Source organism: Petaurus breviceps, unplaced genomic scaffold (genome assembly GCF_028583685.1).
Source record: "Petaurus breviceps papuanus isolate PSGF00001 unplaced genomic scaffold, PetGlider_PUasm1.0 174, whole genome shotgun sequence".
Classification (NCBI taxonomy): Eukaryota; Metazoa; Chordata; class Mammalia; order Diprotodontia; family Petauridae; genus Petaurus; species Petaurus breviceps.
This window is the reverse complement of record NW_027185761.1, coordinates 35,585,108-35,611,611: the sequence shown is the minus strand read 5'-3', so window position 1 is coordinate 35,611,611 and position 26,504 is coordinate 35,585,108. Positions and strand designations below refer to the sequence as shown.

At 34.3% G+C, this 26,504-nt stretch overlaps 1 protein-coding gene across 1 annotated transcript in view; it reads left to right on the top strand.

Annotated features, from left to right (window-relative positions):
• Positions 1-26,504, top strand: part of CNTN6 (contactin 6) — a 517,724-nt gene that overhangs the window by 179,212 nt on the left and 312,008 nt on the right. The window contains exons 3-4 of the mRNA XM_069084074.1: positions 10,610-10,736; positions 16,119-16,294. Coding sequence (XP_068940175.1) covers positions 10,610-10,736; positions 16,119-16,294 — 303 coding nt within the window. The remainder of the gene's footprint in view (positions 1-10,609; positions 10,737-16,118; positions 16,295-26,504) is intronic.

Here is a 26,504-nt window from a genome sequence, read left to right as displayed (position 1 = left end):
AAGGTAAAGCTTTGTCAGGCCCTACCAAGTGTTTGGTATGGGTCTGGTGATGACTTGGATGCCTCTTGACTAAAAAGCATGGTAGCCTACTTAAGAGTGTTTCATCAACACACTGATCACAGGTTAACAAATTTTTGGTTTCAGTAATCACGTTTAAAACACTATCTAAGAAGTTATAGAGGACTGGTAACCTGAGCTGGTAAAAGGAGCACTGAATGAAATTACAGATTGTCAATATAATTGCAGATCGACAATTAAATCACAGATTGTTAAAGCATTGAAATCAAGTTTCCATTCTGTCACCAGCCAGTAGATCATAGGACAGCAAATAAGAAATGTTCATATTACCACATAAGATTTAAATCATACCATATAATAGTTAAATTAGCTTTCAAATGAAGTATAAAATATGTAATTATTTAACCACTTTGGCCCATTTTTCTTTTGGTTGTGTGGAGACAACCTTCTCAAGAATATACTTTTGAATCTGGATCAAAAAAAATGAGTTGACTTGTTAATAATTGACTGTGAATGCAAATTTTCCATTCTCTCATTGGGTTTGCCCTAACATATTTCTTTTAAGTTCCCTCCCCCTTTGGGGAGGTGCCATAGAATGAGTCTGGAAATGACTGTAATGTTACATTATCAAATCAAATGATTCAACTTATATATTAGACATAGAATAGGCCTCATGGGTTTGAGAAGAACAATTAGCTGGCATTTAGTATTATTATTCATATATATGCAATCTGAGTCCATGTCCTAAAACTTTTCACCATGTATGTAACATCTTGAAAATGTGGCAAATTCCTTTCTCCTCCATCACTCTCCTATCCTTAGCTAACTCACACCAACACTGTCAAGCCTATGAGTTCCAAGGCTCATCAATCTAGGGCTAGAAGATTACCCACAGCCCATTTATTGCAATATATTCATTTTACAAATGAGAGAATTTAGGCCCAGAGAGGTTAGCAAATGATAAGTGCATGTCTCCTCTCTGGGTCAAAGTGATTATGGTTCATTTGTAGTCATATAGTAAAAGCAAGAATACCTCTAATAGGTCACCTATCCTAGGTCCTGAATTTTAAAGATGACCAAGGCAAGACCCAGGGAATATAAATAACTTGGCCTTCATAGCATAAGTATGGATTAGAAAAGTTGAGATACAAACACAGGTAAACTGTATTTCCAAGGTCCTAAGAGTAAACAACAAATAGACTAAAAAGTGATCCCTCCATCTCCTTTAGGAGAAATAAAATTGGTCTAGGCCTTAGAAAAAGTAGCTCAATGGGAAATCTAGCCATCTTAATAGAAGGTAGAATATAATGAAATAGTCATGTACACACACTCTCTTTCTCCTCCCCCCATATGTAGATAACTATGTGTGTGTATGTGTATATATATGTCTATATTTACATATCTATTTATATATACATTTTACAAGACCAGTGATACATATATTAATAATGTTTTTTATGATAGATGGTTTTTATATCTATCTCTACTTCTTAATTTCCCTTTTTATTATCTCTATCATGATTCACTGATTCACCCCCACTTGGTGCTCTAAGATGATGCACACATGTACATGCAAACATGCACATTATAATGAAGAGTCATACTTCCCAAGTCAAGTTAAAGTAATAGATTATAAATATAGCATTATATATGTATTTTCAGTGTTTCTTAAGATGGTGATGTATTTACAAACATACATACATGCATGTAGTAACAGATTTCTATGATGTCTGCATATATGTATGTGTTTATACATGTTGATGCAAATGCTTTGAAGTTTATATCAATGCTTGGGTTTATGCATGTGTGTATATGTGATATATGCTTGCATGTACATGTGCATGTATAATGTGCACTTATGTATTCATGTGTACAGATTTTGTATATATCCAATACCAAAAATTACATGCAATATACATACATGCTTAATTGTAGCAAGCACATGGGTATTCCTATAGTATATACCCACAAATGCTTATTCACATATGTATTGTGCACAATATGAATATGTGAGAAAATGGACATGCATTTTTCTATGTGAGTGTGCATATATCCATGTGTATATATGTACATCACATTTGTATGTATGTGTGTGTGTGGGGGCTTGCTTCTGCTATTTAGGAGGGAAGGTTATTTTGCTTATATACAACTAGTCCCAATTCTTTAGAAAAAAAATATAGTCCCTAGAGGGAGAAAAGATTAGTTCCAATCTGGTTCAAATAAAAACTCTAATAAAACCATCCACTTACTTCTCTTTTCTCTAATTTCATGATCTCATCAAGCAACCATCTGTAAATTGACTTTCTAAGTGTGCCTATCAACTGAAGAACTCAAGGGAAGGGATACCCTTTTTATCCAACCAGTTGTGATTCTAATTCTCAGGATATCTCCTTCCTACTACAAAAAAAATAAGAGTTCGAGTAAAATCACAATTCCAATCATGCCTGCATAAAATGACAGTCATCTCGACCTACAAAGATAGGGACATATTTCCTATACCTGATAACCCCATCATATTACCCCAAAACCTTGAAGTCCTACATGGCCAAAATCACACATGTGTGCCCATACATATGCATGAATATAAGTAAACATACAAACATATTTTCTATTTATAAATTTTCTTAGATTCAAGGATCAAATTAAAAAATAATATTTTTTAATAGTTTGTAAATTTTGAAATGTCATATTAATATGAGTCCTCATCTTCTTCATCATTTGCTTGTTGTATGGTTGTTATTTGTTTATAAATTCTTCCACTCGGACTTTTTTTCTTTTTTACTTTGGACTTCATACTAGAAGTCTGAACTTTTCTCTTTTATGTCATTCTGCCATTTTTACAATTCAGTCCTGGGCTGGAGGAGGAGGGGAAGGCTTTAATATATTCAAAGTGATGTGATCTGGGAGAGGCCTGTTCACTGCTCTCCTGGTATCCACTCTTCAAATTCTTGACCTAGTTTTGGTCTTTTAGCTTGTATGTGATTGAATTATTGTAGACTGCTGCTAGACTCAATCACAGGTAGCTACTAGGAGCTTCTGGAATTTTTGAGTCACTAAATAACATTCCTCCTTGGTTCTGGTGTCTTTCCCTAGTGTATTCTACTGAAGGTTTATGTATGGGGCTATAGGCTAGAACTAAGACCTTCCTCTGATCTTGGGTCCAGAGCTATAGTCATGATTTTTGAACTTGTTCTTTGCTCTTTTTATAGGAGGGCCCCTTGCCCTGTAGGACCAACCACTCCATTCTCCCCTGTAATGGTGACCCTAAACTAGGTAACAGGTGATAGAACTTTCAGATGGCACCCATTCCTGATCCCAGTGATAGAACCAGTGTCTCCGGGGGTCTCTTTATGCCCAGATCCATTACCGTCCCTGGGCATTGTGCTATCCTTCACTTCCTATCTCTTCTACCTGCTACTTTATACTGCTGCTACTATCTTGGGCTATATAAAGATCTCTCTATCTTCCTAAGATTCCTTGAACTACAAAAATAATTCATTGTCATTTTTTCTTGGCTTATTTTTTTTAATCAGAATCTAGTCTAATATGTTTTATAGGTTGTTGTGGAGGGTGCTACCTATTATTGTACTGTCTTGTCTCAGTCCTTTATTGTTAAAATAAAGATTTGCAGTCCGGTTATCTCTGGTCCCCGATCCTACAAGGAGAACAAGCTGGATATGTTTGATAGAGTAGGGACTTAATACAAATGAATATGCAAAAACTGACCAAAATTTGGATATCATCAGCATAAGAGATGTTAATTGAATCCTTTGGAATCAACAAAATCACCAAGTAAAACATTATATAAGGGAAAGAGAAGAGGGCCCTGGAAAGACATTCCCAGCTAAACCTCACCTTCCATAGGTTGATGTTGTTATTTTTGTCCTTTGTTCACAAAGAAGACCATGATATTGGGAAGGAAATGCCATGACATGCAAGTGAATTGAATTTAAGTGAGCTAAGGCAGTGCAAACTCACCAGCTTCACTCTCTCCTCCAGATCCTTCTGGCTCCATTGGCAAGATGTAAATCAGGATGACTGGAGATGGCCTGGGATCCAGTGGGAGATGTTGGTCTTTTTAAGCTAAGTTCTTTAACAGGTCTCAGTTTGGGGCAATGTGTCATTCAGTGATTAAGGCTAGGTAAGAAATAAGGCAGAGAATGGCCTCTTTTACCTAGTTAAGTGGAACATGCTGTAGGGGAAATAGAAGAGGGCCCTGGGAAGAAAATCCCAGCTAAAACCCTATCTTCCATAAGAAGGCTTTCCTAAAGCCCCTTAATCCCACTTCCTCCTGTTGATTATTTCTAATTTATCCTGTACATAGCTTGTTTGCATTGGTCTTCCCCACTATACAGTAAGGTCTTTGAGAACAGGAATTTTTACCTTTATATCTCCAGTGTAGGATTGGAAATATAATTTTACTCTTGTTGCAACTAGGTACCTACCAAAAAGGATCCTTAGAGACAATATCTTCCAGGGCCATATAAATAAAATTACATGATTCATAAACTTTATTGTGTGCATGGCATATTTATATATTGACATTAATTTTTCAGGTCAATTTTTCAAAAGAACAATCAGTTGTTACAAGACTTCATTTTTTAAATTAAATATCACACTTAAAATTGCATTCCAGAATTTTAGGGATAGAAACATTGATAATCAAGAGTAAGTCTTTTACAGATGAGAGAACTGAATTCCATACCAATTGAGTACCTTACTAAATAGTGTTTTAGTGGTAGAATTTTGCCTTTAAAGCACATATCTGTATTCTTGATGCAATATTCTTTCTACATTTTCATGTGTCTTCAAGTAATATTTTGTCTCTATTTGTATAAAAACAGTTTTATTTGATACACAACTTGTAATTTCTGCATCATTTTTCCATTGCCAAGTGGTTGAAAGAAAATATGAAAATCATAGCTTTTGCCTGACTGGCAATCAGGTTGTCCATTTATTTCTTTTGAAAACCAAGTCTCACTTGAAATCCATATAAACAAATAAATGGCAGAAATGTTTGGATTCCTAGAATGCTATCATATATCTGTCCATGGCACCTGTCACTGTTTGGAATTCTTTAATATGTAGTCCTATTTTAATGTAGAAAAAGCAAATACACTTGCTGATTAATTGTGTGTTCTTATTTATGGATATGCAAGAGTTTATCATAGTAGGAGACTGAAAATGGAGTTCCCCTGTGATGAGAAGGTAGACATGTATGGGTAGATACATGTGAAACCTGGTCTATGGTCATTTGATATTGCAAATGGGTGATTTTGCATTAATTTACTCACAAATCAGACTACTACTGCCCCACCTTCACCCCCTCTCTCTTCCCACTCATTCCTCCTTTCAGGTAGCTACTTCTTAATACTGATAGAACTTTATTCCCTTCTCTTGTTTCTTTCTCACTCTTATCTCATGTATTCATAGGGTATAGAAAGGCTAGGTGTCTTGGTCATCATAAGTTCCAAACCCAATCCCTTCCTGTTTTATAGATGGAGTAATTGAGATCCAAAAATTTTGAATGATTTGGCCAAGATTGTAATTCTAATAAATGGTATGGTTAGGAGATGAATTTGAATTTCCTGATGTCAAGTCCAGTATAATTTTCAATATAATGTATGTTCTGAAAGTCTGTTGCTCTATTCCTAAAAATATTTCTTATAAAATATCTACATAGTTAATAATTTACCAAAAAGTTTTCAGTGCAATAGATATAGTATTTGAATAGCGTGTTTCCGTCTGTGAGTACAGATGGCAAACTTACATGTGCTCAATGTACCATTTTTGGTACTGTAAAACTAAATCCAAATATAAACCAAGATCTTCCAGAAACTACTCAATAATTCATGTGATGTCTCCCGAATCTATTTTTTCCCCTTTAACATTAGAGTAACAGTCAAAAGAACCTTGAAAGTAGTAGATTCCCAAAAATATTTGGAAGAAACTGTGACTCTGGTCACTGTCTTTCTTTGGTGTTTCCATATCTTTGTCTTTTATCCTCTGTTCTTCTCTCTTCCCCAATGTCAGTTTCTTGAGGAAAATTAAAAGCAAAAAACTAAATACTGGTTTCTGTGTGTGTGACAATGACATGTCATAGCAGATGCCTAGAATTAGAGAGTGTCCTTCATACCTGCATATTCACATATATTACAGGTACAATATGTTCTCATCAGTATGTGCCACGATATAAAGTTCTGACACCAAATACTTATGTCATCTTAGCAAACTACCTATTTACATGGTATATCTGCTGCACTTTTGACTTTTTATTCCCCCCAACTATTATCCATATAGTGATGTGCATATATCCATTTAGATTTGAACCAATTTTATGATGATCTTAATAGGTAACATTCACATAATGCCTTGTTTTGCAAGAAACTTTGCATGCTATCTAATTTGCTCATTTCAACAACTCTTTGAGATAGACACAATTAAGATTAGTAGATACAATTAATATTTAACATTTAACTGTTGAGGAGACTAATACTTAGAGACGCTAAATGAATTCTTTATAGGGCTACATAGCTAATATGCTTCTGAGGTAGGAACTGACCTCCAGTGTTCCAGTGATCCACAGTTTAAGAAGCACCAAATAGGTAAACATAATGAACCAAATATAAGACAATATAGTTTGGACATGAATTGAAGTGCTAGGGTACAAAAGAACATATTCAATAGGGTGGTTTTCTCTGTGGGGCAAAAGAAAATGATAAGGAGAGAGCAAGAGAAACTCCATCCAGAATGGAGTTGAGCAGCAGACTTGGAAGATTACTTTAAGAATGCTTCAGTTCAGATGTCAGTCATGGTTGTGTCCATTCTGGTCATGATGCATAAAAGATGACATGGATGCCTTTGCAAAGAAATTCTTTCCAAACTTGAATGAACAGATCGTAGATCTGCTCCGAAATTAATTGTGTTGCTTTCTAGTTGTTTGAATGTAGTGCTTTTATTTTGATCTCATGACATTTGGATGAAAGGTCACTGAATATTCCCCATCTGTAAAATGGGAGTAATATAAACACCTACCTCCCAGTGTTGAAGTGAGGATCGCTTGTAAATAGTTTGCCACAGTACCTGGCACAGATTTGGTGCTTAAAAATTTTTGTTAAAAATATTCTGTCTCGAAATCTTGCATTCTTTTTACACACTAAGCTACCTAGATAACTTGAAACTCCAAGAATACATGAAAGGGCTTATTGATAAAAAATAAACAAGGCATATGCCCATGTGCCAACTGATTATGGTGGTCATAGTGAACTCAAGCAAGCAACAGAAACTAAAAGAGAAGGTGAAGAGAAAAAGAAAACTAAAATGATCAAAAGAAAAATTAAAATTTCACTGTTCTCTAAGAAACTTTACACATAGGGCTTCAAAAACCCTAATAACCAATTAAGAAGTACTGAAATGAACAAGAATTCTTGGGATCATTTGATCTACTTGTAAGCCATCCAAATTTAATTAGGTCTGGCCATAGGAGTTAGGTGAAAAAATTACGGAAGGTAAATTGTGGTTTTAAGAAACCTGCAATTGCTTGGAAAGGGGAGATGGGGACTTTGTAAGGATTTGGACCTTGACACACAAGACTATAATAACCTGGCAAGAGTTTAGGAAATTTGGACAAATTCCCCTTGCTTTTGCATCAGTTAGCTATATACTTAACTGGGGATCTTGGTGCCCTCTCTTAAGCAAATGATTACTTGGAAAGCATTTGTGATTCTGTGATGGATCTATGTGTATTCATGAAATTTTTTCTCGACTCATGGCTGAAGGTAAACACATACATACATAGAAACACACAGGTCTGTATCTATATACACAAGTATACATACATATATATATATATATATATATACACATATGTGTTTTATGTAGGTATATATCTGTGGGGCCTTTATTAGTAATGGTAAAGGGGGATAAAGTAAGAGAGTAATTAAGCAAATGACTTGGAGGTTATAAAGTTTTAATGGACACTTCTTGGTGCATGTGTGCTTGTTTCTCTGTGTTTGTGCATATTCATGTAATGCAGAAGCTTTCATTGAGCAAGGACTTGGATGGGGACCACAGAAAGTGCTTACTACAAAATATTTTTCCTATTTAAGTTTTAACATAGAGTCAGGTAAAACTATATAAACAATCCCTAGAATAATCATTGAATCTGTTTAGAAGTTAACAGTTTAACATAATCCGATGTCAATAAAATGATATGTATCATCAGGAACAATTATGGAAACCAAGCTCTAACTATAACCCTGCTTTTGCATGAGTAACATATCACATTTTTTATTTGGAAATCTGTGTTCAATTTTGGTTAGCACATATTGAGGGGAATTTTAGAGGTAATTAGGTTGTGAGGTCCTTGACAACAAAAGTGTTTGCTTGCCATCTTTATATCTTTGGCGGTAACTAGCAAATGCTTTATACATAGTGGAAATTCAATAAATATCTAATGAATAGGAGAGTAAATAAATAATAAAGTGATGGATCTATTGTTGATAGGTATGTTGTGAGGTCAAATGACTTATAAAATATAAAGCACTTTCAAACTTAAAAGACACATATTTTTTTTTATTCTTTTAATTTATTTTTAATTAAGTAATTAACTAATTTTTTTTAACTAGGAATCAGGGGGACCTGGGTTCACATCCGGGCTCAGACACTTAACATAAAACTAGCCATGTGACTTTGGCCAAATCACTTAACCCCAATTGCTTTACTTTCCCCTCTCCAAAAAGGAAAAAAAAAAATACTAGTTAATTTATTTAGTTAATTAGTTAAATCATTAGTCCAACAGTTATTTAACAATTTAGTGAACTTGGAAATATATGCATATATTTTGGCTAACTAATTAATGTATTTAGTTTATTGTTGTTGTCATTTGCTGTTGTCGTTAGCCTCTAGTTATGAGACTTCCAGCTTACTGATGAGTTCATTCTCTGAGCATTCTACTAAACTCTTGCAAACTCAAGCAGTGTTTATAGCCCAATATATGCTGTGATAGTAAATGTTTAATAATTGGTCTCTCAAAAAAAAAAACATAAAAGGAAACCAGCACACTCTTAAGATTAATCTGTACCATTAACACTTTCTTCTGTATAGACAATCAATGGGTCAATAAATACAGTTTTAATTTGTAACAACAATTGGTGATTGCTGAGGTATAAAATCTGACTCAAAATTTCAGGGTGAAGTGAGAGGTGACTTCCATACAGTGATCCCATGTAGGCTGCCTTTCTTTGCCCTTAGTTGATGTAATGAGAATGCAAATTTTTAAGATCTTCCCTGCCCTTAGGCTAAAGTGCACCTGGAGCCTGGGGTGGGAGGCTTGTTTTTCAGTAAATACTTCTTGATTGGCCAGTGAGTCAATAAGGTTGCTACATTCTCTGAGCCAGGAGAAGGCTATAGAAGCCCTGCTGTGCAGCTTTGTTTTGGTGCTCACTTTGAGAAGTGTTCTGTGATTTGATCAGATGAAACTCTGGAAAGCCGCTGTCCAGAGCCCCCCGGCTTTGAAACACAGATGTTGTTTGGTATGGATGTAATGGTTAGACAGTTTGGAAACTATTTCATCTGTTTCTCTGTCTTGATAATTCTGCCTGTATACTTTGAAGTTCGGGGTGCTGACCTCTTTCCCCTGAACTAGGTAAATGATACATTATGATTGATTAAAGTAAGCTTGTTAACCCATTTTGAGTTGCTTTCCTTTATCAAAGCACATCCAAGAACCTGTGTTGGCAGCCACCCTGGGGATGCTGGGGTGCTTGCTGCTACAGTTGGCAAGGAAGAGGAGTCAACAACATAGGGACTAGAGTCTTAGCCTTCCAGTCCAATCAAGTCTGGGAACAATTTCCTTGTCTTCTAGATAAAGAAATAACCTAAGCTCTATCAGAAGACTCTGGGAAATATACTTCCTGCTATACCATATGAGAGAAAAGAAAAGAGTAAGGTCTCTTCTGAATCAATTGGACTAGGCTAGGAAGCAATGTTCAAACTAATGTTATGGTGTGGGGCTGCCAGAAATTATTCACTAAATTCTAGAATTTAAATTTGAAATGAACTTACCCCACTAAGGTGGAAAGAGAAAATAAAAGGAAGTACTAATCCTCTTAGTGGACAGAAAAGGAGGAAAAAATCTTCCCTAAAACAATTGCCATAGACTGAAAAGGGAAATGGATTTTAAATAGTAGTTGGAATGTTTTTCATGTGTAGTATAGACTCAGAGGTTTATAAAGAGAAGGAAGGATACCTAGCATTAATATCAAGGATAAAATTTTACAGGAGTCCTCCATGACACATTCCTTAACATAACTGTCAGAGAATTGGTTCCTGAAATATGAAAGAATCTAACAGGAATTATATTCATCCCACAATAGAGGAGTGATGACACTTATGCTTTCATTTTGGTTAATTTATGGATATAATTAAAAGTAGACTTTCATCTTGGGAAAATATATTAATATATTATATTACACATGTATGTTACTTATATAGATACTAGACTGAACAATCTTTTAGTGGTAATTGAAATTAAAAGGTTATTTTTTCACAATATGATATTTTATTGACTTTATTTATTTTTTTCTTTCAGACAATGGTGTTCTTCAGGGCCCTAATTTCACCCAAGAGCCACAGGACATGACATATTCTTTAAATGTTGAGAATTCTGAAGTCATCTTGAATTGTGCAGCCAATGGCTATCCAGTACCAGATTACAGGTGACGTTCAAGTCCTCTTTATGATAGTGACAACTTTTCTGCCTAAACTTGATCATCCAAGAGGGACTTAATGTAAAGAAGCTTCATACCTTCTTATTCATGCTAGGGAAATAGGATGGAGATTTCATTTCATTTCCATTTTTATCTGGGGATCTTGAGAGAAACTTTTAATAAATTTTTATATTTATTTACAAGGAAGAAATATAACTGTACTGGCAAAATTTACTAATCTTTAAATAGATCACAATATGTCCATGAGTGTTGCTGTGGTATACATAAGTCCCAAAACTCTAATAGTATTGCATTATGGCAGGGGGGCAAAAAATTTTAGGAAGGAGACAATTTTTGTTCTTAACATTGTGCCTAAACATCATTTCATAAATTGAATTATTTCACTTTGAAAGCATAAATCTTTTGATTTGCTATTAAGAATTAGTGGTAGATTTATGGAAGAACTGTTTCTGCATTTTTGAAGACAGAGCATCTCTGGATTCCCATTGATTTAGATGCTTATGCAGCTAAAGGTAATACCAACAGAATTATTTATTTCCTCGAGTGTTTTTTATTTGTGAATTTGCTTGAGACTTGGTATAATGCATAAAAAACAGGCCTATAAGCAATTATAATTATGAGGCCAGGTGGATAAAGGTAATGGTAGGAGACAGAAAGAATATGCCCCTACTCTTTTCCTGTACTGAGAAATTATTACTTAAAAATGTGTGAAGAATTATAAGAAATTTACATTTAAAATATTTATCTTAGTTTACTCACTAGAGATATACTAAAATATGAATATCATAATTATTTGGAAGAAAAAAATTGTAATTTTTTTCTCCATAAAAGAATGTTTGACTTGATAAAACCCAGGACTTTTGATAATGGGGGAAGATATCATTTTTTCTGTTTCAATATCCAAATCAAATTAACCTCTATGACACCATCATTAATATTACCCTAAGAAATACTAATATCTGAAAATGAGAAAAAATGTCCTCAAAAAGCTATCTATGGAAACCTAAAATGATAAAGTCTAAATAGCATTTCAACAATAAAACAACAACAAAAAGGAACAGGACTTTCAGATGATGTATCTTAGCACTCACATGTGAGGATTTATCCAAATTATTTCTCAGTTTCAGTCTGTCATAACACAACCTATTCTAACTTTACTTTTGTATTAGACTCAGCTATAATGATTTTTGGCTTAATGTATTTTTTATGGTAAGGAAAAATAACTTTAAAAATAATGATATGCAGGTTTTTAAAAGATAATTCTATTGAAGGAATTCTGAATCAAGACTGTCCTTGTCTCTTAAGAATAAATCATAGTGGGGCAGCTAAGTGGCATAGTGAATAGAGCACCAGCCATGGAGTTAGGAGGAACTGAGTTCAAATCTGGCCTTTGACACTTAACACTTACTAGCCATGTGACCTTGGGCAAGTCACTTAACCCCAACTGACCTACACTCCCCCTCCAAAAAGAATAAATCATAGAATAATGTTGAAATACATGGTGTAGTACAGGGAAGACAGAGAAAAGGAAATCACAAATTACCTAAATTTTATCTAAGAATATATATCAGCAGTTTGAAAAATTTAACTTTAATCCACATTATAAGATTCCAGGGACAAATAGAAAATGAGAGTATAAAAGGATTATAAAGTAAATAATAATAATGACAATGAAGATACTGATAAATTACTTTTGTATAGCATTTTAAGGTTTTCAAAATGTTTTCCATTTATTATTTGATGCTCACAAATTCTGTGATGTGGGCACTTTATTATCTCTATTTCACAGATTAGAAAACTGAGACTGAGAGGGTTTGAATGAACTTGCACAAGCTCATACATCTTTTAAGTGTCTGAAGCAAGATACCATTCGTTTCTTTTTGATTCCAAGTACACTGCTCTATTCAGAATATCACCTGGCTTCAGATAAAGATAGTTTCTTTTTTATTGGAAAATGAAGGCTCCTTTTTGGGGAAACACTGACTGCATTTTTATAGTCTGAGTCTCACTGAGTATTTCTGTTAATATAGCCTGAGAATGTGTTCAGAGAAATTTAGTTTAGCCACAGATGCAATACCTCTGCAAGGCATCACTGTCATGAAGGATACAACACTTGTTCCTTTGGAGTTCTCTGTTTTTATATCTGTAAAAGGAGAGAATGGAAGGTAGACCAGAAAACATCATTAGTCCTTTCCAACTCTGACATGCTTTGGTTCTCAAATTTGAGGAAAAAAACCTAGACATCCTTTTTTCCCCCTTAAAAGCATTTTATAAGACTAGCAATTAGATTTATTCTTTGGTTTTTACTCCATATAAATGACTTCTCTCTACTTTTCATTTTCTCATTAGAGAAAATGATTTCAGCATGGACTAATTCCAGTTCTGCTAATCAGAAATATCTAAAAAGAAAACTTCATAAAATCATAGTATCAGAGTTAGTAAGAATGTTGGTCATAAGAAGATGAGATCATAAACCCATGTCTGGAAGGAACACCAAGGGACATTTTTTTCTACTCCCCATATTTACCAAATGAAGAAACTGAGACTCAGAGAGAATATGTGATTTTTTAAGTTACAGAAATATTAGGAGGAATGGACCCTCAATTCTAGAACTTTGACCTATCCAGACTCATACAGCAGTGAGAAGTAGAACGAAGTTCAGAACCATAGTCCACTGATTCAAAATATCTCTTATGCCATCATACTACATTACTGGCTCTAACACCCAGTAAGAGAACAGAGAATTCTCCTTAAATAGCATGTCCCAAATATATGTGACTGATTACTTAGTTAATGTAGGGAACCATGTGCCAAGATGTTTTCATAATAAACTTTTAGGACACTCAAAGATTAATATAGTTTAATTTCTAATGATTTAAAATAATTCTTCAAGGCCAATGTTCTAATATCTAAAATAGAAAATATGCTCTTGGACATGCAATGCTGTCATTAAATACTTGTCTGTCTGTCATCCACCTGAATCCATGAACACTTTTTAATTTCTCCATTGATTGAAACATACTCATTAGGCCAAAGTTCCCAACATGCCAGAGATTGAACCCTGATCTTTCTGTACACTATAATTATAATTGTACCACAGTGATTAAAATGATTATGGAGATACTATGAAGGATTCACTGGCTGTTGCTAAGCTAACAAATTTGAATTTGGGTTGAAAAACAATTATAAACTTAAATTAGGAACATGTAATGATGACAGCCATTATTTCAGTGATTGATTCCAAGTTAAAGAGAACTCTCAAACAGAATCCTAGCCTATACTTTGCTATTAACGTTGAAGGGAGCTTCAAAATCCTCTGAAAATTTTTGTAAATTATGAAGGATCATTGACATGTGGGGTAGGTAGCCTTTTGACTTCTTAAGAGTGACTTGAAGAGATGATTTCTTTCTAATTCCTCTGTATCCTTAAAAAAAATTGAAGCTTGTTTTTTAAAGTAGACCATACTGATTTTTTTTTTCAAAATTGGAAGAAAATCCAGGCAAACAAAATGTCCTTTAAAAAAATCTACTGTCTTTTGCTTCACTTTCATGAAATGGAACTAAGGTGTCCAAGAATCAGCTGAATTATTTAAAGCAACAAAACCTGTCCAAAGTCCTTGCCTGATTTGATATTTGATCAATCATTTCTCATCTTTAAGATGGGACAGCTTTATCTCATTCCATATTTCTTATCTACCCTTGTTCCGCATTTGTCAGAATCTATACATGGTGAGCTTCTCCCAAGACTTAAGGAATAAATCTGGAGTGATTTTTTTCTATGACAGGTAGTCACCACCACACTTTGTTAAAACTCCCATTACTAGGCATATAAAGGGTCACATTTATAGATAAAACATATATTTTTTAAAGCAATTGGGATTAAGTAACTTGCTCAAGGTTACACGGACAGTTATTTCTGGGTGTGGTGCTAAGTGTCTGAGCCCAGATTCAATCCCAGGTCATCCCGACACTGGGGCTGGTGCTCTTACTCACTGCACTACCTGACCACCCCAAAGCATACTATTTTATTTATTTATTTATTTTTTAAAGCAATTGGGGTTAAGTAACTTGCTCAAGGTTACATGGCCAGTTATTATTTCTGGGTGTGGTGCTGAGTATCTGAGCCCGGATTTGATCCAGGTCATCCCGACACTGGAGCTGATTCTCTTACTCGCTGAGCCACCTGGCCGCCCCTAAGCAATTGGGGTTAAGTAACTTGCTCAAGGTTACACGGCCAGGTGTTTCTGGGTGGGTGCTAAGTGTCTGAGCCCGGGATTCGATCTCCAGGTGTTCTCAACACTGGAGCCGGTGCTCTTACTCGCTGTGCTACCTGGCCGCCCCCAAAGCATATTATTTTAAAGGCTGTATACACAGTCATATAAATGGTAGTATGAAGGTTTTTCAAATGCTTAGCTGTCATAATCCTAGATAATAAAAATATGCAGTTCTTTTTTAACTTCTCAGTATTTTGTATATACATACACTGAGTGCCTTGAGAATATTTTATAGAGTAAAAATATTTATTGTAACCAGTATAACGTGGGTATTTTTTGTGTATGGTATGTATTGGGAAGGGTGGAAGTTGAGCTGCCTCAAAATGATACTGTTGAACTTCTGAAACTAATTATTGTTCTTTTAAAAATATATAAGCCTACATGTGACACTTCAGTTAGTTAATTCTTGTGTTAAGAAAGTTTCAATATGACTACTAGGTAAGGGAAGAGACCTTTCATTGCCTAAAATAAAGCCTTTCATACTGTATTTGTTTTGACTCAAGTATAATTTTAGTTTGACATTTCTAAGTACCTCTGAAATATTACCATCATGATTAATTTCCCAAGTAACAGACTAACAGAGACAAATTGTGTTCCAAAATAGCCAGCTTATTATTGTTTTTTTTTTAATCAGCCTTCAAGCTAGTGTTAGAAAAAAAAAAATCTTTGTCAACTGTTTTCCTGCCATTTGCAATGTACTCTTTCTGGATTTCAGTCACTAAATCATTTTTGATGTTCAATTTTTTTTGTATCAGTTGAGGGTGTTCAGGTATGGTATAAGTTATTTAAATAGTCACTGTAAGGATTGTATCCTCAGCATTTACCCCCTCAGTGTCAACCTCCCCTTCTTCTATGTGAATACTTGTTATTCCTCATTGTGTAAATTCAGGTCACTAAAATGGATTAAAGAGTTCAAGTAACAAAATTCCTTATATCACTAAACTTCTAGTAGCAACTGACTTCCTTGAATGCCTGGTATAATTGTATCATATTTAATTCCATTTTTATTGTTGTGAGAAGTAAAACTGTGCACAGACAAAAAATAACAAACAAACTCATAAATTGTAAGGGTAATTTGATTTTTTTTTCTCTCCAAGGTGGAAACAAAATGGCACAGATATTGATTTTGCCAAGAGTTATCACTACAGGTTGGTTGGAGGCAGCTTGGCCATCAGTAATCCCCACAAAATTCAGGCCATCGGCATATACCAGTGCTTAGCCTCCAATCCATTGGGAACCATTGTCAGCCGCAAGGCAAAGCTCCAGTTTGCATGTGAGTTATGAAAAAAGTTACTTATTCTGGGTTTCAAAGAGTAAATGATCTTCTGATATATCACAAAAAGCTTACTTCAATTTTACAAATAGCTAGTTATATCTTGTTCAGGTAGTGGCATATACTAGGATGACTTCTAAATATATTGATTACATTAATTAGATAGCTCACTTTTATCAGTACTAAGGCAACTTTGGTCACCTTTTCTGAACTTTCTCTTTAGGAAGATTTTTATAAATATCTTTCTTTGAGTACTAATACAAAGACATCTTCCTGTATTGAACATTGATCTATGGCCCTCCAAAAACATGAAAGAGTTAAGAACAAGGTTTCTGTATTGGAAAGATAATTACATGTGCAATAACTGTATATAGGTGGAAATAAATTGGTTGAAAAAGGCAGCCTTTACATTTACTGTAATGATGTCCAGCGGCATCCCATAAATGTCACCCAACTAATTACCTCTGTGACATTTTGATACATGAGCAGATGTATAATAAACAGATTACCTCTTATGTACCCTTGGTGTATCTTTTTAATGTCATGGTACATGTGGGGAAAGACTATGTCGAATGCAATTTTACTTTTGGTTTGAATAAGAAGAGACTTCTGTATGCCTCTTCTGTATATCTTGTTCATTTTTTAAGGGGTCATTATATCACATTATATCAGAATGCTACAAGGTGTATTTCAACAAGACAAACAGCTTTCTTAACATTCTTTCTCTGTCTGTCTGTCTTTCTGTCTGTTACAGGGGGAGGGGTTGGAGTTCGTGTCTGGCTCCTCCAAAAGTATTTGCTTTCTGTGACTATGAGAATGCAATTGTTGTCAATCTTTATTAATAAAACATGACTCTAAGGCAACCTTGTGGAAGTATTTCAGACACCGGTAAATGTATTAATTATTAAAGTTACTCTGGATTTCATAGCTAGTTTTATATAATAAAGGTTATCCAAAGGAATCAGTAAAAATCAGATGGACCATAGCTCTTTCTATTGGATTGGTGGGGACATTTTTATTCCTGATTTAATAAGATCAAGAGATTTAGCTGTTCTTTCCATGGATTTTTTTTAATTACTACTACTGTTGCCAGGTGAACTATACAAATAGGTCTATAAGCTATTTTAAGGACTAAGAAAATCAACTTGATTTTCTGCCTTTCAGTTAAATGAACACTTGGAAAAACAACAGGGGCCCAAATGCTGATCAGAATAATTCATGAAAAATCAGTTATTTTTTCAGAGATATTAAATTATACTTCCAGAGTTATTCTGCTTATTTTTGTCTTCATAATTTTCTTTGAAATCCTAGTTGGGAAGGGATAATATTTGTATATGATGGTGATTCAATATATGGGATTGTTTAATATCTTACATCATTGATATTAAGGGTCCTTCCATTTAATTCAGTGATGGCCCAACTAACCTTAGTGATGATCTGTGATTACATTTATTTGAAATTGACATACTGTACTTTGAAAAGAAGACTAAACCTTGAAGCATTGTATTTGAATTCAAATTCCAACTCTATAAATCAATTAATATTGAAACTTAGGCAATCATTTCACATTTCTTGAACTCATTTCCCTCATTCACTGGGAGAAGATGATATCAGTGCTAAGGCATAGTTCTATGCTTTTTATGTGCTATTTATCCATAAATTTACAATATCATGTATGTATGTGTGTATCTATGTATACACACTTATAGAAATTTGTATATATGTATGTATACATATCTACTATATATTACATATACACATTGTATTCTTAGAAAATGAAATACTTTTTTTTATTAAAAATGCATCAATTATATTCTTCACTTCAAGTTCTTAGCAACACTTGCAGAGAACCAAAACTGATAGCAAAGATTTTTTTTTAAATAGAAGAAAAGAAATAGTGGTAAATCAATTAATTAAAATGGCTTACATTATGTCTAGCAATGAACATCCATTGAAATCTCATTTCAAAAAACAGAGGAAGCCTTTTTTTCACATATGTTTTTTTGGCCAAAATTGTTCATTATAATTTTTTTGGTCTTTATTAATTTGTTTATTTTCAGTTTACAAGATGCATTATCTCAATTCCTTGAGTTTCAATTTTTCTCTCCCTCTCCCCTTCCCCCCCCCCCCCCCCCCCGCCATGGCAGCATACGGTCAAGTATATTATCTGCAAATACTTTCACATTAGACATTAGTAAGGTTATAAAGAAGGATTGTATCAGATGGAAAGAACAATGGGAAAGAGGAAAAAAAACAAACAAGAAAGAGAAAAAGAGAGGGTAGTTCGCTTCAATCTGGATTCAAACTCAGTTCTTTCGCTGGACATAAGCATCTCTATCCATCATGAGTTTTCTGGGGTTGACTTATAACTCTGGATTGCTGAGAAGAGTCCAGTTATCAAAGTTGATAATCACACATACTTTGTGTCTGTAATAGTGTACAAATTTCTTCTAGCTCTACTCTTCTCACTCAGCTTCAGTTCGTATAAGCCTCTCCAGGTAAATATGAAGTCCATCTGCTCCTCATTTCTTAGAGAACAATAGTATTCCATAACATGCATATACCACAACTTGTTCAGCCATTTCCCAATTAATGGGCACCCTCTTAATTTCCAATTCTTTGCCACCACAAAAAGAGCTGCTATAAATATTTTTGAACATATGGGTCTTTTCTCCACTTCTGTGATCTCTTTGTGATACAACCCTAGAAGTTGTGTTGCTGGGTCAAAGGATATGAAAGTATTTATAGCCCTTTGGGCATAATTCCAGATTCCTCTCCAGAAAGGCTGGATCAGTTCACAACTCCACCAGCAATGCATTAGAGTTCCAATTTTTCCACATCCTCTTCAGAATTTGAGATTGTCCTGTTTTGTCATCTTAGCCAATCTGACTGGTGAGATGGGGTACCTAAGAGTTCTTTTGATTTCCATTTCTCTAATCAATAGTGATTTAGAGCAATTTTCATATGCTTGTAAATATCTTTAATTTCTTCCTCTGAAAACTGCCTATTCATATCTTTTGACTATTTATCAATTGGAGAATGACTTGTATTCTTATAGATTTGACTTATTTCTGTGTATATTTTAGAAATGAGTCCTTATCAGTGACATAAGTTGCAAAAATTCTTTCCCAATTTTCTACTTCCCTCCTAATCCTGGTTACATTAGCTTTGTTTGTACAGAAGCTTTTCAATTTAATGTAATCAAAATTATCAATTTTGCATTTTATAATGCCCTATAATTCTTGTTTGGTCATTGTCTTCCCCTCTCCACAAATCTGACAGATAAACTATTCCTTGCTTTCTCAGATTGCTTCGAGTATCAACCTTTAAACCTAGATCTTACACCCATTTAGACTTGATTTTGCTATATGTTGTTAGATAATGGTACATGACCAGTTTCTGCCATACTATATTCCAGTTTTCCCAGCAGTTTTTGTCAAATAGTTTGTTCTTATCTCAAAAACTGGGGTCTTTGGGTTTATCAAACAGTAGATTAATATAGTCATTGACTGCTGAGTCTCTTGTACCCAATCTATTCCATTGATCTACTACTCTATTCCTAAGCCAATACCAAGTAGTTTGGAGGACTGCTGCTTAATAGTACAGATTAAAATCTGGTATAACTAGTCCATCATCCCTAGCATTTCTTTTCATTAATTCCCTTGATATTCTGGACCTTTTATCCTTCCAAATAAATTTTTTTTACTATTTTTTTTCTAGCTCTATAAGGTAGTTTTTTGGTAAACTGATTGGTATTGCCCTAAATATATAATTTAATTTAAGTAAAATTGTCATTTTATTATATTAGTTCGACCAGTCATGAGCAATTGATGTCTTTCCAATTAGGTTGAAATCCAATTAGGTATGAAATGTGTTTTGTAGTTGTGTTCATATAGGGCTTTGGTTTGTTTTGGCAGGTAGATGCCCAGATATTTTATAATGTCTACAGTAACTTTAAATGGGATTTCTCTTTCTATCTATTGCTGTTGAATTTCATTAGAAATACACAGGAATGCTGAGGATTTATGTGGGTTCATTTTATATCCTGCAACTTTGCCAAATTTATTTATTTTCTCAAGTAGTTTTTATGATTCTCTAGGTATATCATCATATGATCTGCAAAGAGTGATAGCTTGTTCTCTTCTTTGCCTAATTTGATTTCTTTTATTGCTTTTTCTTCTGTAATTGCTGCTGCTAAGATTTCTAGTACCAGATTGAATAAGAGGGGTGATAGTGGAAATCCTTGTTTCATCCCTGATCTTATTGGAAATGTTTCAAGGTTCTCTCCATTTTATGCAATACTTGCTGGTGACTTTAAATAGATACTACCTATTATTTTAAAGAAGACTCCATTTATTCCTATACTTTCTAGTGTTTTTAATAGGAATGGATGTTGTATTTTGTCAAAAGCCTTTTCTGCCTCTATTGAGATAATCATGTGATTTTTGCTAGTTTTGTTGTTGATATGATCAATTATACTGATGGTTTTCCTAATATTAAACCATTCTTGCATTCCTGGAATAAATCCTACCTGATCAAAGCATATTATTTTTGTGATAAGTTGCTGTAGTCTTTTTGCTAATATTTTATTTAAAATTTTTGCATCTATATTCATGAGGAAATTGGTCTATAATTTTCTTTCTCTGTTTTACCTCTCCCTGATTTAGGTATTAGTACCATATTTGTGTCATAAAAAGAATTTGGTAGGACACCTTCTTCACTAATTTTCCCAAATAGTTTGTAGAGTATTGGAATCAATTGTTTTTTTTTTTAATGTTTGATAGAATTCACAAGTAAATCCATTTGGCCCTGGAGATTTTTTCCTAGGGAGTACACTGATGACTTGTTTGATTTCTTTTTTTTGAGAAGAGGTTATTTAAGTAACTTACTTCCACTTCAGTTAATCTGGCCAAATTATATTTTTGTAAATATTCATTAACCATTTCATTAATATTGCCAAATTTATGTGCATACAACTTAAGACAATGATTCCTAATTATTGTTTTAATTTCCTCTTCATTTGGTGGTAGGTTTATCCTTTTCATTTTTGATACTCACAATTTGGTTTTCTTTTTTCTTTTTTTATCATATTGACTAAGGGTCTATCAATTTTATTCTTTTTTTCATAAAACCAGCTCTTAGTTTTATTTATTAATTGAATAGTTTTCTTAATTTCAATTTTACTAATCTCTCCTTTAGTTTTCAGTATTTCTAATTCAGTATTTAATTGGAGATTTTCAATTTGTTCTTTTTTCTAGCTTTTTCAATTGCATGCCCAATTCATTGACCTACCTTTTCTCTAATTTATTCATGTATGCACTCAGGGAAATAAAACTTCTCCTAAAAACTGCCTTTGCTGCATCCTACAAATTTTGGTATGTTGTCTCATTGTTGTCATTCTCTTTAATGAAGTTACTGATTGTTTTTTATGATTTCTTGTTTGACTCACTCATTCTTCAGGGTTATATTGTTTAGTTTCCAATTTGTTTTTAGTCTGTCTTTCCATGGTCCTTTATTGAATATGATTTTTACTGCATCATGATCTGAGAATGATGCATTTATTATTTCTGCCCTTCTGCACTGAACTGTGAGGTTTTTATGTTCTAATACATGGGCAATTTTTGTGTATGTGCCACGTGCTGCTGAGAAGAAGGTATATTCCTTTTTGTCCCCATTCAGTTTTCTCCAGAGATCTATCATACCTGCCCTGTCTAAAATTCTTTTCACCTCCTTAACTTCTTTCTTGTTTATATTGAGTTGGATTTATCAAGTTCAGAGAGGGGGAGATTAAGTTCCCCCACTAGTATAGTTTTGCTATCCATTTCTTCCTCCATTTCCCTTACCTTCTCCTCTAGGAATTGGATGCTATACCACTTGGTGCATATATGTTAAGTAATGATACTGCTTCATTCTCAATGGTGTCTTTTAGCAGGATAGTTTCCTTCCTTATCTCTTTTAATTAGATCAATTTTTGCTTTTGCTTTATCTGAGATAAGGATTGCTACCCCTGTTTTTTTTTTTTTTACTTTAGTTGAAGCATGGTATATTTTACTCCAGCCTTTTACCTTTACCCTGTGTGTATCCCTCTGCTTCAGATGTGTTTCTTGTAAACAGGATATTGTAGGATTACAGTTTTTAATCCATTCTGCTATTTGCCTCCATTATATGGGAGAGTTCATTCCTTTCACATTCACAGTTATGATTATTATGTTTCTTTCCCTCCATCCTATTCCTTCCCCTGTTTATGCTTTTAATTTTCTTCCCTTCTCCCTTCCCCTCCTTAATTGTTTTCCTTTTGACCATCAACTCCCTCAGTATTCCCTTATTGCCCCCCCTCCCTTGTCCTCCCTTTCCCCCTTACTTCTTCCCTTCCTTCCGACCCCCCCCCCCCTTTTGTAGCCCTTTCCCCCTCCTACTGCCTGCAGGATGTTTTCATACTTAATGAAATATGTTGTTTCTTCTTGGCACCAAGAGTGACAGGAACAAATCTCATGTGAAACTCCTCTCCCTCCCCTCTTTCCCTCTAATATGATATGTTTTGTGTCTCTACTCCTTAGAGTCCTTTGCTTAACTGGTTGTGTTATTCCCTCCTTGCACCAAAGCCAGTGAGGAAAAAGCTCATATAATACTCATCTTCCTCCCTTCTTTTCCTCTGCTCTATTGTTTTTATGTCTCTTTGTGTGGCATGATGTACCATTTTCCACTTCATTCATTCCTCTTCTTCCCTTTCAGTCTCTTTGTAGCCCTTAATAAGATTTTTTTCTTCATTTTATGTCATTTATACTCATACCCTCTACTTGTCTATAAACAGTTTGCTCTTATTAAATAAGAGGGGTGTGTGTGTGCATGTGTGTGTGTGTGTGATATCCTTGTTTACTTTTCTATGTCACTCTTGCTTCTTTTAATTGGAGGTTGAATTTTCCATTGTGCCCTGGCTTTTTCACCAGGAAGGTCTGGAAATCTGTTATATCATTGAATAACCATCTCTTTGCCTGGAAGAATATGTTCAGTCTTACTTGATAGGTGATCCTTGGTTTTAACACAAGCTCTTTTGCCTTGTGAAAAATTGTATTCCACTGCCTCTGATGTATCAGTGTGAGGCTGCAAATCCTGTGTGATCCTCACTGTGGTTGCTTGATGTTTGAATTGTTTCTTTATTGCCTCTTGAAGAACTTTCTCTTTTACCTGGTAGTTCTTGAGTTTGGCCACAACATTTTGAGGTCTTTTCAGTTTGGGATCTCTTTCAGGAGGTGTCCCATGGATTCTCTTGATTTCTATTTTACCCTCAGGTTCTAGTATCTCAGGGCAGTTTTCCTTAATGAGCTCTTGGAGAATGTTGTCCAGGCTCATTTTTTCATCATGATGATTCTAAGATTACCTCTCTGGGATCTGTTTTCCAGGTCAGTTATTTTTCCATTGAGATATTTTACCTCTTTTTCTAATTTTGCATTCTTGTTGTTTTGTTTGACTAATTCTTGGTTCCTCATAGAGTTATTTGCTTCAATTTGGTTGATTCTAGTTTTTAGTGAATTATTTTCCTTGGTTAGTTTTTAGAGCTCCTTTTCCATAACACACAATTTTCTTTTTAATTAGCTGTTTTCTTCATAGTAATGTTTTTTCTAATTTTGCCATTTTGATTTTAAAAGAATTATCCATTTTGCCTTCTATCTGTCTCATTTGGTTTTTAAAATTCCTTTTGAGCTCATCTAGGAAAACATTCTGTGCTTGTGCCTGTTCCCTGTTGAGGTTTCAGCTGTGGGTGTGGAGTCAATATTGTCTCCTTTTGAGTATGGTTCCAGCCTCTGAGGATAGTAAGACTCTAGAGTCTTTGTAGTCTACTTTCTACCCATTTTGAGGCAAAGCCCTAGCCACGACCTTCCTCTAGGGTTCCCAAGCCTTTACAGTTTAGGATTTTACCCTGGGGCAGTAATTACTATGTTCTCCGGGAGGGCAGGGTTGGAGCAGCTGGGGTTCACTGTGCCATCCTTGTCCTTGGAGGTCCTGATAGGGGCTTTTAAAATTTCTGTTCTATGGAGTGGTAGTCTCAGGAGTGTTTGCTGTCCCAGACAAGGGCCCTGAATTTGATTCTTACCTTGCTTTTTCCAGTCCCAGCCCTTTGATGATAGGCCTGGTAGTGGCCTTTGTGGTTGGTTGGACAAGTTGCCTCCATGTTAATCAGGCCTTGTCTTGGCCTGCCTCTACGTGCAGTGCCATCCCAGCCTGCCTCTCACTGTATTCTTGGCAGTTGGCTTCCCCAGCCTGCCTCTCTGTGCATGAGCGTGCACTGCGGGCTTCCTCTCCTGCCTCTCTCTCATAATATTTTTTTTTTTCACAAAATCAAATGTTTTGATCCTGCTTTTTATTCCTTTTACACTATCAAAATCATTGTGTCTGTTGTTTTCCTGGATGTTTTCTTCATGTTATAGCAATACATATCTTTCAATACTTCCTCATAACAATTATGTTAGTCCCTACAGCATTGTTAATATCCTATCTCATTTATATATGGTAATTTGCTTAGCTATTTTACAATCAATGGACATTGGATTTATTTTCATTTCTTGGCTACTACAAAATAATATGTACTATTGTAAATATTTTGTTGCATATGGAACCTTAGTTCTTGTCATTTATTTCCTTGGTGAATATATCCAGAAGTGAAAACTCTGAGCACAACAGAGTGGACAATATATTTTTTCTTATTTACATAATTGCAAATTTTATGACAGACTTATTGCAACAGTCAATACATCTATCAATAATGCATTATTAGGGTACATATCTTTCTACAACTTTTTTTTTAATCTTTCACAATTTTTTATGGGTGAAGTAGAACATAAGGTGGCCAATTGTGTAAATAATTCTAGTAGTCACGAAGGACAATCTTATTAATTCCTCTCCATAAAAGACACGTATAGGCTCCACCTCCTTCATATGTTCCAAATTATTTTTGCCAACTAAATGCCTCTGCTAGGCATTCATCTCCTTTCTCTTTTTTATTCTAAATGGTTTTTTTTAGTAAAATTGTATTTTTTCCAAGATGAATAATGAAAGTTTATTAACACACTAAATATGAACTATAACAAGTACATATATTGTTATATACTTTAGAGCTAGAAGGAATATCAGGGATTGTCTGACTCAAAATCTTCTCTTTACAGATGAGGACTTGGGAGTCAGAATGATTAAATAAATAACTTGCCCAAATTCACAACTGTATTAAGTGGAAGATCTTGGATTTGAAATCAAGTCCCCTGTCTCCAAATTCTGTGATCTTCTAAATCTATCTATTTATCTACATTTTGGAATGCAAGCATAATCTTCTATAATCTAGAATTTGGAGGTAGGAGTAAGCAATTCATGTGAAAAATATATAGGGAACTGAAAATCCATAGCAGTCAACAATGTGAAATGTCAATCACAATAAATAATGGTATTTTATGTTCCATTAAGAGAAACACTGATCAGAATGGGTATGAGTAAAATTCTATTATTATTATTATTTTTTTTTTTTGCTGGTCAGACCACATCTGGAGTTTTGCATTCATTTTAGGATGTCACATTTCACGAACTCCATTGACACAGAGGAAAATGACAAGAAATTGGTGTTATGATGTTAAAGACTCTGGGAGAACATGCTGCAAATGAGGTTCAGTTAGAGGAATTAGCGCGATTTTGTTTTTGTTTGCCTTAGAAAAGACATGACTTTTAAAAAATACATTACTTGGATTTGAGTATTTGAGGGTGGTAATGGGGAAGATAGATTAGTTTTTTTTTCATACTTGGTACTACAAAATAGAATAGAAGAAGCAATAAAGGCTATAATACTTAGGAAACTATTTTTTACTCAATGAAAGCAATAACTTCTTAATAATTTAAAATAGAATGGACTCCATGGCTAAGCAATGAGTTTCTTTTATTCCAGATATCTTCAAGAAGAAAATGAATCAACCTTTCCTGGGGATGTGTTAGAGGCAGTTTATTCTTCAAGAATAAGTTGATCTCTATGACTTTAACATCTCTTTAAATCCTGAGATTTCAATATAAAAGAGCTTGAGGAATGTAGATAAAGAATAATTAAATATTTTTAAATGATGCTCAGAATCATAAAAATTAGACCCTAGGATTACTTTGAAAATGGAACATCTAGGTGCTTTGACTAAGTAATTCTATTTTCTCACATTTAAAAGTCTGTGTGTGTGTGTGTGTG